Source organism: Gymnogyps californianus, chromosome 4, assembly GCF_018139145.2.
Source record: "Gymnogyps californianus isolate 813 chromosome 4, ASM1813914v2, whole genome shotgun sequence".
In the NCBI taxonomy this organism is placed as follows: Eukaryota; Metazoa; Chordata; class Aves; order Accipitriformes; family Cathartidae; genus Gymnogyps; species Gymnogyps californianus.
The window spans coordinates 70,978,940-70,992,706 of NC_059474.1; the positions used below are offsets into that span (position 1 = coordinate 70,978,940).

At 36.0% G+C, this 13,767-nt stretch overlaps 1 protein-coding gene across 5 annotated transcripts in view; it reads left to right on the forward strand.

Moving 5' to 3' along the window:
* The window catches only part of CLGN (calmegin), a 30,420-nt gene that overhangs the window by 1,749 nt on the left and 14,904 nt on the right, over nt 1-13,767 (forward strand). For 2 of the 5 annotated variants that reach the window (XM_050895546.1, XM_050895550.1), the window contains exons 2-7: nt 1,192-1,236; nt 3,355-3,533; nt 4,451-4,521; nt 6,708-6,766; nt 9,819-9,960; nt 10,789-10,870. In XM_050895546.1, coding sequence (XP_050751503.1) covers nt 3,372-3,533; nt 4,451-4,521; nt 6,708-6,766; nt 9,819-9,960; nt 10,789-10,870 — 516 coding nt within the window. In that variant the 5' untranslated portion in view covers nt 1,192-1,236; nt 3,355-3,371. Of the gene's footprint in view, nt 1-1,000; nt 1,018-1,191; nt 1,237-2,519; nt 2,579-2,873; nt 2,911-3,354; nt 3,534-4,450; nt 4,522-6,707; nt 6,767-9,818; nt 9,961-10,788; nt 10,871-13,767 lie in introns of those variants that run through there. The other 3 variants (XM_050895547.1, XM_050895548.1, XM_050895549.1) reach the window with 3 other exon arrangements.

Genomic DNA, 13,767 nt, shown 5'->3' on the forward strand with positions numbered 1-13,767 from the left:
TTACAGTAGTACTGCTGGCTCAAATGTCTCTTCTCATGTGTAGATGTGTTGTAGTCACCCATGTTCCCATGGTAAAGAGTGACCAAGATATGCAACAATGAAGTTTAAAATTACAGGTCCGAAGTTACATATATTGACAGAATTGTCAATATGTTTATCTAGAGAAAGCTGAATATAAGCTGCCCATCCCAAAAGGAATGATTGGGTGTCCTGTTTTAGAGGTGTAATTATTATTGGGTAAATTTCTGTGGCTCAACTTATATGATTCACTTTTCAGAGTGAAGAACGGCTATCCAGTTCTCTCATGGGTCATACTATAGCTATATCACATTCCTAATCGAAACTACTGTCAAGATGTATGGTTTTGCAATTACCTGTTTGCTGTAGCTCCCTGAAAGATGGTTTGGAAGTCACTGGTCTTTGGCGTTTAGGCCAAGACTGCTAGTAAATGTGTTTGGTGTTTGTGTGAGTGCCAGAGACTGGGATAACTTGTTTTGTTCTGCTGAGGAACTTTTAACAGTGGGGATCCTTTTGGCTTGTTTTTATGGTCACCCTGAGGAAAGAATGAGAAAAGTTCTTCATAGGTCTTCATGTGTTAATTAGCAAAGTTCAGTAGGTTTTAAAGACAGTTACATGGGTAGTGTGAAGTTCTGTTTTGAGACCAGAAACTCTTTGGCTTAGTTGAAAAATTTATTTTACATTCCAAGACTGTAGTGCTGGCAGAGTTCACAAGAGTAAAAGATGTAATGGTCTTGTTTAAAACCATCTTTGCCTGGCAATTGAGTGATAACTGTAATTGTTCTTGATAATGTATTTCAGTGTTTCTGGGATTATTTTAAGTGTGTCACAATGTCAAAGGTCAAAAAAGCGTGCCTTCTCTTGAAGGGAGAAGCAAGAGATGTAATTGAAGACCGAATGAAATTAGGAATGTCCTAGGCTAGGATCAGGGAGTAGTGATAAGACTCGGCTTGAATGAAGTGAAAGCATCAGAATTTTGGAAGGGAACTGTGTGGAAAGGTGAGTAGTAGTCTGATTTCTTGGATGCCCTTGCTAGTCTGTGTATGGAAAAAAAGTGGATGGGGCTAATTACAGTAAAATTACAGCTATGTAAGTGAAAGGCATTTTGGATTGTACACAAAATACACCTGAAATGTATTGACAAAGAAAGATGTATCTCTTCATCTGCTTTAGGAGAAGAGGAGGAGACCACCTGCATGACAAACCAGCTAAAGTAAGGTAGGCAAGTTTTATGCTAAAAAAGCAAATCTAATACCTGATTAATGTATGCTACTTTAGCTAAGAGCTAAGGAGTCCCAGAAGGTATTGATATGAAACTCTCCAACTGTTTGTCCTAATACGATGATTGAGAACAAGAAAATGGGGGTGGTAGAACTAAGTGTGATAGCCTCCAGACAAAGGTGTTCAGAAGTACACTATAAGATTGAATGTTCACATCTGATAAACTGAATGACTTTAAGTCTTCAGGGCAAGATTATTTTAAGTTCTAGAATTGGCCAAGGAGGTCTATGAATTAACAATATCTGTAGTTTTTAACTAAAATTTAAAAAAAATAAAATACAAAAAACCTAGTAAAATTTGCAGATAACTTTTGAGATGTATCACTGTGTTAATAGCTGAGAAAAGAGGGAACCATAGACTTGCCGTCCTCAAGCAAAATACACAGCAGGGTGAAAAGTGCCGCAAAGAATGGCATGGATTGTGGACAAGAGTCGGGGAGAAAAAAAGAATGGTAACATAATTAATATAGTTTTGTGGAAAATAGGTGTTTGTCCCAACAAGGGAGGTTTTTGATGATTTCCTAATATTGACATAGTACTAATGTGTCAAACGCTTATGATACTTCTGGGTTTTGGTTCTAAATATAATCAGTGCAGTCAATATTAAATTAGTAGATCTTAAAAGGAATAAGGAAAAAATAATTAGTTTTATTTTTTTACACATGTAGTACAGTCATACTGGGATGTTGGGTTTTTTTAGCCCTGATACTGTTTGATCTCTGTTGCTGGATAGAACTTGCAGATGTTATAAATTGAATGATAAATAATTATTGGTGCAATTCTAATGTTTGAATTGCTTAGCAAATCTGATAAAGGCAGGAAGGAAGGAAAAGACTCACAGTTCCAGTATAAGGTGGTGTCTTGAATTGCTGGGATATTTAGGGTTGTAGTGGTAAACAATTTAATCTCTAAAGAGCGATGATATAACTAAGAGGGTGACTGCTTTCTCAGGTGCAGAAAGCAGCTCAGCAGCAGAATATTTAGTGTGACTAGTGGTGGCTAAAAGTAATGCAAGGTTTGAAAATGTCTTACAATAGCAAACTAAACATCAGTATTTGTCTTTCTTTTTAAACTTACTGTGGATAGAAATTAATAAGAACCAAAGGATAAATACATGTGCAGCACTATCTAGAATCTGTCTTCCTTCTATTTCCAAATTCAGACAAAAACAAATTCAGAAAGAAGCATATTTGGCAAGATCATTGAGGAAACTTGCGCAGGCCTGTGCTTGATACTACACTGCTCCAGAGCACTGGATACTCAAATATAAAACTGGATTTGTATGTATTACAGATGTGAAGCAAAAAATACCAGGCAACAATCTTTTCTTTTTCGCGGCAGATTGAGAGGCTGGGGTAGTTATCTGCTATTGACATTCACACTTACACAGATTAAAGATTTTCAGGTTTCCCTGAAATTAGAAAGATACTTGCATTTAAGCTTAAACTTTTGTGCTTATTGGATAATTTTGAAACAGAAAATGTTTTCTGAAACAATCTTATACTTTCTTTTGACACTTACAGCTGGAGTTGATATAAACTCTGCACTCATCTAAACGTAGACAGTGGAGGAAGAGTGAAATACAAATGGGTAATTCTGGCAGTGGATAATAGTACGTCCTAAATCTATCAATTTTATTTTCCCTAATGAAAGGGATGTTACTTTTTGCTACACTGTAGAGACTGATTCAGTTTGATTACTTGTTCAGATTGTTAAGGGATGAGAAAAATAAAAGCAGTCTTACTTAGTTCTTAAAAACGCGTGTATACTGCAGTCAAATTCTTGCTAGATTTGTGGCCTGGCAAGATAAGGGAACAGGCTACAAGCACTTCTGTAGGGACAACAGGAAGGGAAAAAGTCTGAGTCAGGGCTGTGTAGTAAGAAATCTTTCAAATTAAGATATAGCACTTTACTAAGATACTATAGTGACAATACTTTATGATCTTTATTTCTTATTATTTTAATGTATCTTTTCTCTTGCAGATAAAGTCTGGGGTAGAATTGAAATTGTATTGATAATATCCTTGCAACAATATTTAAAATTTAAAACTTTCAGTTCTTCAGATAACCAGGATGCACTTCCAATGGGACTGGCTGTGCTTGGGTGTCCTGATAATTAGCTCAGTGACTGCAGAAATTGAAAACGAAGAAACTCTGGATGCAGATGTTGAAGTGGAGGATTTTGACAAGCAGTCTCAAGAAGCTGATGTCGACAGAGATAAATCTTCCTTAGAGGTAAGATTACAGAAGTCTTTAGTTAAAGCTTGTTTAATTATAAGATACATAGTTAAAACTAGTAGAGAAATCGGTGGACAAATGCATTTAAAAAAGAGCAAGTTAGCATGCAGTTGACAACTGAGTGGGTGTCAAACCCACCAGTCTGAGTTTTTCAGTTGCTGTATGTGACGTAGGACAAGCTTAATGAGTGATTCTGCTATGCCACAGTGTAAAATCACATCTCCTGCCTGTGGTGGATAGTCATGAAGAAGGTTTTGCTAGTCTGTGCTTCAGTCTAGATACAGAACCTTTTGTTGTAAGTCCTAACATGCCATTTCTCGAGAAGAAAGCAGAAAGCATCTTGGTCTTATTGAGATTTTGACTTTAGACCAGTTTCTTGATTTCATGAGTCATAGCTGCCTTTTGATACTGCCTTTATTCCCAGAAGATCTTTCTGCATTTGTTATGCTGTACTTCATAATAGATGTGGGCAATATTCATAAATTATTTTTTCAACATTTTTTTTACTGCGTAGCCCAACTGTAATGTGCCAAGTAGATAGGAAAACAGAAGAATGGAAAACGTGTATAGAAAGAAATAGGGAGGAAGAAGAGAATTGGTACAAGTTCAGTAAATTTTCTGGGTTTTTGTTATACATAAGACGTGTAACAGTACTTTAGTTATGAGCTTTGAACACAGGAAGCAATTTTTAAAATTCACAGATGTGAAATTGCTCACTGTTAGAGGGATGCATCCAAACTGTTGAAATGAGAGGGGCATAGGGGGACAGGGAAAGGTGTTTTATACTGCTAGATGTTTCTAACGAACAAAATCTGGTGGTCTGTCTGAGTGGACTACTTCTGGAGGTATGATAGTGCATTTCAAATGAAAAATTGTAATTTATGTTAGAGCGTGTGTCTGTACATGTCTTTTAGGTTGTGTACCAGACTCCAAAGCCAACTGGGGAAGTGTATTTTACAGAAACCTTTGATGGAGTATTGGCTGGGTAAGTTTATGCCTTAAACTTATAAACTTTTACTTTCAGCAGTTTAACTTATAGTGGCAGGACTTATTTTGTATTCATTTTTCTGCTAGTATCTTTATAAAAATTAGTTTTTACAGGGGTTAGAATTGGGAAGGCTGGTAATGTTTCCTCCAAATACATCATAATGTTAAGCCGGACAGTTAACATTTCAGGTATGTTGCTATTTTTTGTGTTTTAAGGAAGCTTTTAATAAACTCTGGAGTTATGGACATTAAGGAAAATACTAAATTGGTTACTAAAATTGATGGAACAAAAACTAACTCTCCGGTGAAGAGCCAGACAGAGAGGTGAAAGGAGATGCAATATGATACATTCATTATGGTAGAACTTAAAGCTGCCTATTTTTTACTTCCTGTGAGAAGACTGAGATCCAGCTACTGTAGGAGTGAGGTTATGCCATCATAAGACATGTATGTCTGTTGAGGATGCATGATTTAAACTGTAAACAAAATAACATGGTAGTAGGCACCAGTAACTTTTGTAAGATTGAATCTTACTCCCTTTTTCCAGTTGTTCTCTTCTGTAGAGTTACAGGGAACTTCAGGCCACTGAACATTAGTCTGTCATTACTCACATTAAGTTCTTTCATATTCTCTTATTTTTGTTATGTATTTAGACCAAATGTAGAAGGAAAATAAGTTAACAAGCTCCTGTCTTCAGTGTATCACTTGTCTTAATGATATGTCACTTCTAAATGTTAAGAAGTGCAATGCAAAAGCAGTACCAATGATGACAGGAAAAATGATTAAATAGAAGAGGTGATAATGGTTGTTAAAAAAAAAAAAAACAACCCAAACAACTGAAAACCTTGATTAACAAATGCAAAAACTTAACTGGGATACTTGAATGATATCATTCATCCCAATTTCTAGCTTCGTGAGATCTGTTCAAAGATTAGTTTGTCTTCCTACTAAATCTAATATTCAAAGCTTTAGCTACAATGCTTGGGATTTTTTGATCTAGCTGTACATAATTTACATAAGAATAACAAGTATGGAAGTAAGATGTATGAGAAAGTAAGCAGCATGTTGCCTTTTTTCTCTAAAATTGAGGAAAAGGGTATGTATAAATTGACTAGGTAAATCACCAGAATAGAGTAGCTTTTTTGAGAATGGGCCTTGAAAATCTTCTGCATGACTTGTAGAGATGTTTTATTTCCTCATTGGTCTTTCTCCTGGTAGACCAAGGATCTAGTTTGCCATTTATACTGTGAAGTTTTTCCAGCATCTGTTAACAGTGAACAAATCTGACTGAAATTCAAGCAGAAAAGATAAAGTATTCATCCGTGAAATACCCCGTGCAGAGGATAGTTCAGAACGAATGAAAATAGTTCTTTACAGAATTAATCATGAGAATGTAGTATTGTACTTGATACAATGAGGAGTTCATCGACACTGTTGGCTTAAGATATTCCTGTGCATGGCTCAGGATAGAACCACTGTATGGCCAGATGAGGGTGGACTGCCCTTTTTTCCTTTCCCCCCCCACCCCCCTCCTCCAAATGAACACTTTGTGTGTAGGGTATGTGCATATCTTTTTGGTAACCTCAGTTTGATAAGCTGAGTTTGCCTTGTTCATAGTGTCAAGGAGATCAGGAGTTTGTTTGCCCCGTTCGGATCCCCTCTGTGCAATACATTTGGAATCTGTTCAGTGCATAATTGCATTTGTCATTTGGACGCTTGTACCTCTTCCCTTCGTCCTCTGCTATGCATGTGTACTATTACTGTCAGATAGCGTTAAGGTTTCTTTGGGTGATTTTTTTCCTTTCCTTGTAATTTTGAAGGTTTTACAGGGGAACCTTGCTATTTTCCATGTATCTGTTGTCATATGCTTACGTAATATTCTAACATTCTGCCAAACACAGCTTGTATATAAAACTGAAGTTTATTCAGAATATTTGAATTACTTTAGAGTTATAATTGTATATTCATTTACATTCTTAGGAAGTATTTTGAAATGCTATATTAGACTAACCTATTTTAATTTTTCTTTTCGTGTTCTTTGAACTACACAAAGTTCCGTGATGCTGACTGTCAAAATCATTATCACAGGTTCACAGCCTAGAAGCAAAAGCTGTTTTTCCTGTGCTTGTGAAGTAATACAGCTTTGCGCAGATAGTTCAATGACTAGTACGCTTTTTGTTTTAGGTGGGTATTGTCTAAAACCAAGAAAGAAGACACGGATGATAACATTGCTAAATATGATGGTAAGCGGTTTTAATGTTTACTTCCACTATATGGTTTCTGATGTTCTGTTGCTCTCTGAGAAGTAACTACCCCTTACGCTGAACTTATCTTTGAAACCCTAGATGACATAGGTCAAAAATGTTAGTTTATGTAATGACTGTTATCCTGAAACTGAGATGTGAAATGTTGCTTGTTGGGTTACTTAGTGTGAAGATAATTTTTTTTGTCATCCCAACAATCTATTGCAATGAATGATACTAGAATACCCTGTGGCATCTGAATATTCAATATTGTTTATGAATAGTGCTTCTTGAGAACTACCTTCCCTGAAATCGTGTCAGAGATTTACCACTTCAGTTGTTAAACACGTTTCTAAAGCAGCATGTTCCATGTTGCTGCATCAGTCCTACTGATTCATGGGTTGGTCTCCCAGTCTAGCTGCTGAAACAAAAAAGTTAAACTGAATTATGTTTTTCTTTAAAATACTTTTTCAGACTGTCTGTGTTTGAATGTAGGGTTCTCCAGTGGTTCTTGCACAGTTTATTCTTACAGTAGTCTAAAAAAGAAATTTGGAAAGTAATAATGAAAAAGTTGTTTTGATGGTTTTTATCATTGGGGTTTGCACTTGACTTACAAATTCCTAGACTAGAATTGCCTGCTTGAATGTAACTTTAAACTGTTTGACAGATGTGTGATCTGTGGCAATGATTTTGCAAGCTGAATTTGTTTCATTCAAGAGAAAGTGGGGAGAACAGAAAAAGTTTCTGCTGCAAAAGAAAAGTATTTGCTACGGCCCTTATTAATTAATGTTAATAGAAAGTGGTAAACAAATGTAACTTGTAGGACTTTGGTGTGCAAAACAGTACAGAACAGATGTTTTTAGATTTAGCAGTTACCAGAAATAGCTGGTGAAAATAAAGAAGTTGCAGAGGAGGTATCCATACATCCATGAGATGCTTATAAGAACTGATGTCTCTCTGATTACTTGGCCTCATATTAGATAGAAATTGTCTCTAATGTCAAAACAGTCATATTTGCTTAAAGTTGCCCAGACAATTCAACATTAACAAAGTCTGTGGTGAAAAGACCTTTTTGAACTATTTTCCAATTTAAATTTTTTTTTTTTTGGTCCTGTTTGTTTTGCCTGGCATTATTGCTTGGTCTTAGTTTCCAGGAAGGAACACTATTGAAGAGGAAGGAGTTTTCCTCCCTCCTGTTTAGCAGACTAGAAGGAACTAGGGATTTGTTGTTGAAGTACATATCTGCCCACCCTTGAAGACCTTTCACAAATAGCGCTTCAGTTGAATAAAAGTAAATAGCTGTTTCATTTGGATTTCACAGTTTATGAATCTTCTCTAAAACGTGCTGAAGAACTCAGTACGTTTTCTTCCTTTTGTTCACGTTGACACAGGCTTTTTTCAAGATTACAGTGAATTGTAAAAGTAGTCTTTCTTTTGTGCTGTGTTCATGCCTGGAAAAAAAAAATCAGTGAATCTTGTGCTGCTAATCTCTGAGAAAATATAACTGCCCTTTTAGAAATCTTGTTCTTTGCATGTTGCCCATGTGTGTAATCAACTGTATTTTTCCCCACACTTGGAGAATTTATAATGGTATAATCTTTTATTTTTAAAGCTGTAGGCTTGTTTGTTTGTCTTTAAGATCAAATCTGATAATTCTTGCGAAGACTTTGCAAGGGGGAACCTTCATCTCCCATGTAACTAGATTTGACTTGAAAGATTCTAATTCTGTATAAGCAGGAGGGGAAGAACCATGCAGGTTATCTAGCTTCCACAGTGCCTTGTGACTAATGCTTTTTATGTGACGATGGTAGGAATAAATTGAAAATCTGGAGAAATATTTTATGTTCCTCTAGGCATTGTGGGATACCACAGTCTAAAGATACAGATCTACAATATTAAGGTTTTCTTGTAGATTTCTGTAAATTTGAGAAGAGCAAGGAATAACGTATACTTTACACGTGTCATCTTTAAAATGTTGAAAGGTAGCACTATCTTAACTGGCTAGAACGAATACCTTTTTGGTGAAATGGGAGGGTGGGCTTTTCTGTATAGAGCTGTGCATACCCAAAGTGTAGGCATCTCTTTAATTCTCTGCCAGTTTCTTAAGGCTGAAATAGATTTTTACAATAAAACTCATTAAAGATGAACCAGAGCTTTGAAACAGTCTCTGTATTAGCAATGCAAGCATTAGGCTTGAATAAAATAACATGTCTAAACTGTATTGATTCTTTCATACAATAGTGCAATTAAACAGAAATCCAGTGGATATTCACACATGCTACAGGTTTGTGCAATGAACTTAATTAAGTTTTGTGATGTGAAAACATTTTATGTTAAATGTGTATGTTTTTCTGTTCAATTTCATTGGTTTATGGTGGATTATGGTAAGGATGTGGTTCTTTCCTACTTTGGAGTCCATGGCTAGCTTTTTTAGTTGGTAAATTCTGGTTTACACATAAAACGGAGACTTTGATAATTTTCTTTCTTTTGGCTATAACAGTTATGAAACTGGGATTTTTGCTGCTGTAGAAACAGCTACTTGGGGAAAGAAAAAAGAAGCTTGTCACTTCTTGTTGTTACAACTACTTGCAGTCTTTTTCCCTAAGCTTTCTTTCCTCCTTGCTGTCTGAGCTAGAATGTTGGGTTACATGGATCTTTGGCACGACACTGTTCTTATCACCCCACTGTGGAGCTGGAATTCTGGTGGTTTCTAATTCTTGAAAAGTGCTGGTTAAAACATTCTGTCACTAATTTGATAGAAAGATGTGAGCAGCAAATTTGTGTACCATGAATGGTTTTTTTTGTATTTGAGTGCTGTAGAGCAGTTAGTTTGGGAAAGTGTAAGCTGGAGTTGAGTAATGTTTTGTATCCACGGTAGAATTAACCAGTAATGAATTGGATGATTATTGTTTAACTTCTTTGACATCAGATGTCAAGATTTCTTCCCTACTTTGGCAACTAGTCTTTTTCTGCTGTTAACTCTGCTTTCAACAAGGCTATGATTTCTTTACTCTAACCTACATTTTTTTCAAAGACTCTGTGTGTGTTTTAGGAAGATGGGAAGTAGAAGAGCTGAAAGAAAACACAGTGCCTGGAGACAGAGGATTAGTGTTAAAATCGGTGGCAAAGCATCATGCAATATCAGCTATGCTAACAAAAGCATTTATTTTTGATAATAAACCTTTGATTGTTCAGTAAGTAGTTCCTCCGATTTTTCACTTAATATTTATTATTATTAAAATCTTTAAGTCAAGAAAGTAATGTGAATCCCTGTAGAAAAATACTGACTTCCATATAGCATTGACCTATCATATTCAGAGCTATCAGAACTGTAAGTATGAATGATTTAATAATCAAGTAAGATTGTAGTACAAGTGTTAAGAAGTGATATTTAAACTCTTTTGAAATATTTTTGGACAGAAATCTAGTATTTTACAAGATTGCTGAAAAGGTAATTAATTTTCAGTCTTGCTCTAAAAGATCTAAATCATATATAGTTTGAGTACAGTGTTTTTCCACTTACAGAATAATACTGTGTAGCTCCGTAAAAGCAACTTGAATCTTGAACGCGTTACAGCAAATGTTAGTGATTATGAGCACCATGGCAATATGACCACTTTTTTCTGATACTCAGACTTGCTTTGTTGTACTTGTAGACATATCCAGATAACTCCTCTGGGTAAATTCAGTGTGTCGTACGGGCAGCTTCAAAGATGGCACAAACTTTCTAGAACTCTTGCCCATTTTTACTTCACTTTGATGTTTGCATGTTGGTTGATACCACCTTGAACCTTCTCTTACTGGTGATACCAACTGTAGCAATTGCTACCGTGGCATTTTTTTAACTGACATCACTGCTGTATTAGCTTGTGTGGCAATTAAAACCTTTTGGTCATGTAGAAGTGTTTTGATGGTAGTGACTAATACACAGTCTTAATGTATTCATAATTAGAACTGCAGATTAGAAGTTAATTTGTATTTGTCTGATAGTTGAATGTTGTTTTAACTTGCTCTTTGCCCAGATACGAAGTGAATTTTCAAGAAGGCATTGACTGTGGTGGTGCATATATTAAACTTCTCTCCAGCAGTGATGACCTGAATCTGGTATGTCCTCTTAACATTTGCTATCAGTTGTTCATTTGAGGAATGCGTAATTGTTCTTGTGAAATGTCAATAAGAAATTAATTCCTAATGCATCGTAAATTCTTAATAGCTTCCCAAATGTTTAAGCAGAAGATTGGGCAAAATAATAATATACATATAATTTATTATATGTACACAAAACCTTTGGAGTTGTGTATTTTTTTTACTGGTGGAATAGTTGATAACATTATTCTTGTTATAATTTCTATTTATTTTAATGAAACTTATGGGTAGTCTAAAACTTAAAGTAAGCTATTAAGATCTATATTCACACAAGAAAACTCAAAATGTGAATTTCAGAAGGCTAGAATGAAGAGTTTGCTGTGATTAACATACTCTTGCTTAGTTCTGGATGTCTTATATCCAGGACAAAGGACTTTTGTATCTGTTTAGTCTGACTTTCTGCAATAATAGAAGCCATAGAATCTCAACTTGTAACTTGTGAAGCAATTTTTTTACTGCATGGCACACAACATGGCATCTTAGAAAGGGCCATGACTTGGATTTAGAAACTGGAAGTGATGGAGAATCAGTGTTCCCAGGAAAAGGTCTGAATGACCACGTGTGAAAAATTAGTAAGTGCCTTAGTAGGTTGGACTGTTTTGTGGATTGTTTCTCAGTATATTGATGTGAACTTGCCTGCCCTTTCCAAACTCGTCTGCAAAACTCTTTATTACTATGCCAATGCAATCAGGTATTTCTCACCTAAAATGCTGCCTGTTCTAGCCAAGTCTCAGTTCTGGCACATGCAAACTGGTTTTTTCTGCTTTTAATGTTTCTGCCACTACACTGGGGCGTAGATATAAGCTGTCTAGCCTGTGATGGAGGATATTTTAGCAACTTTTTTTAATGTTCAGAACTGGCAGTGAATTGTGGCCTAGGAGCTTGTGCAACGCAAATGTTGTGTTGACAGAGTAGGAATGGCTGATATATACAACAGTTGCTGCAGGTGCTTTGATGGGAGCTGGTGCTTTTGGTTCATAGCAGCAGTTACAGAATAGGATTACACATTTGGACAGACTTGGAATGACCAGTGTGGATTCAAAAATGTTACATCATGAGCTAGGAGGAACTTGCGTTGACTCAGTAGTACACACATGAAGTGATAAGGGTACTTTCAATCCTGAAGCAGGTTGCTGTGGCCACTTAAAAGCTGACTACCCTAACTGCTACAGGTTTGTGGCTAATTGGTGGTGTTGAGCCAGCATTCAGTAGTATAGTGACAGAAGTTTGCGAGGCAATCACAGTTACAACCTGTATAGGCTATAGAAGTTATTGGCTTTGAGTTGCATCAGGCTATGCCATTTGCTCACCAAGATTTGGTAAGCTAGAAAGGCAAGCTCATGGAAAAAACAATAGGGAGTAGTCTGGAAAAAACTTGGAACAGGAGTGTGGGCAGAATTTATCATTTCCTCTCTGGGTAAGATTCTTCATCTGTGCTTTTATCCCTGAGACGTCTGTGCCTACTGTCGCTGCCTTGACCCATGTGCTACCTTGACTTTCAAGTGCTGAGGAGAACAGCAGTGAAGTGTGATGCCCTGTGAGTGTGCAAAATGAAGAGGAGATTGCTCAGGACAGGCTCAAGACATTGCTTGACCTGACCTGCACACCAGTGGTCAGGAAGAGCCACTTAACAGTGGGACTCCTGATGAGATATAAGGGATAATATGTACCTCTGCAAGAGTCTAGGAGGTGGTGACATGCATAAGAAGTTGCTTGTGAGCATTTCTGATATATTAATAAAAGCTTTAGTGCAGCTTCCTAGTGCTCTTCCTTTTTCCTAAAATGCATATGCCAGTGTGTGTTTTATGCTCAAGTAACTTGAGTACTTAATAGATAAGTATTAAAAATACAGACTGCAGGAAAGCAAGTAGAGGCATGACATCTTTCATAATGGGAAGATGTGTAAATGATAGTAAAACTGAAAAGTTTTACATTTTAAAAGGAGGTGTGAGACCAAGATATTCAGCTCAATTACACATGAAACTGTAATTCTCCAGTATCTGTCGTCTTACTAGAAGGTAAACCAGAAGACAGCAAATGCAAAATTTGCCTGTTTATGGCCTGGCTCACAATTCATCCTGTACTGGTTTTGGAGTTTCACTGGCTGTGTGATGAGGTAACTTAGAGTCAATGTTCTCTCTTTCTTGTGGTTTTGTTTTTTTTTTTAACTTTAAAATTGGACACGTCTCAATGCTGTATATATGCTTATTGCTATTAGAATAGTCAGTTAATTATTGTTAATTCTTAGCAGTGACATTTTCCTAAGACTGTTGAATGTTGTAAAAGGGACCAGACTTAAAATACATGCACTTCTGTAGTGCATAAAGTGAAAATGTTTTACTTTGCATTCAAAAAATTTGAAAATACATACTCATTTCAAACAATACGTTTATGTCAGAGTATATCTTTCAAGAAGAAAACTTCCAGGAATCAAGTGGTCATCTTCCTTCAAGCAATTGCTTAAGAATATAAGGCAGCATGTTACTGCGTGTTCCAAATACAAAAAACATGTAAATAGTTGAAAAATACTGACATACCTAAACAGCTTACTGCAACATACTCTGAAGGAGAATAACTGTATCTGATATTTTCAGGGTTTTTTGTTGTCGTTATTTAATGTGGAGCAAGAAGACGGATAAAATACTGGATAATAATATCCTGGCTTTTATCTTTATTGAAAAATAAAATTGATAAGAAGAACAGTAGCTAGTTCCCTTCCATCTTTTAGTGTAATGTTTGTAGAAGGTTATAGATATTTGGGTGTTTTGATTTGTGACAGGCATTTCCACTTAACATAAGGGTAATGTCTAAATAAATACATTCATCTTCCCTTGAAGAGGCTTAAGTGATCTCTA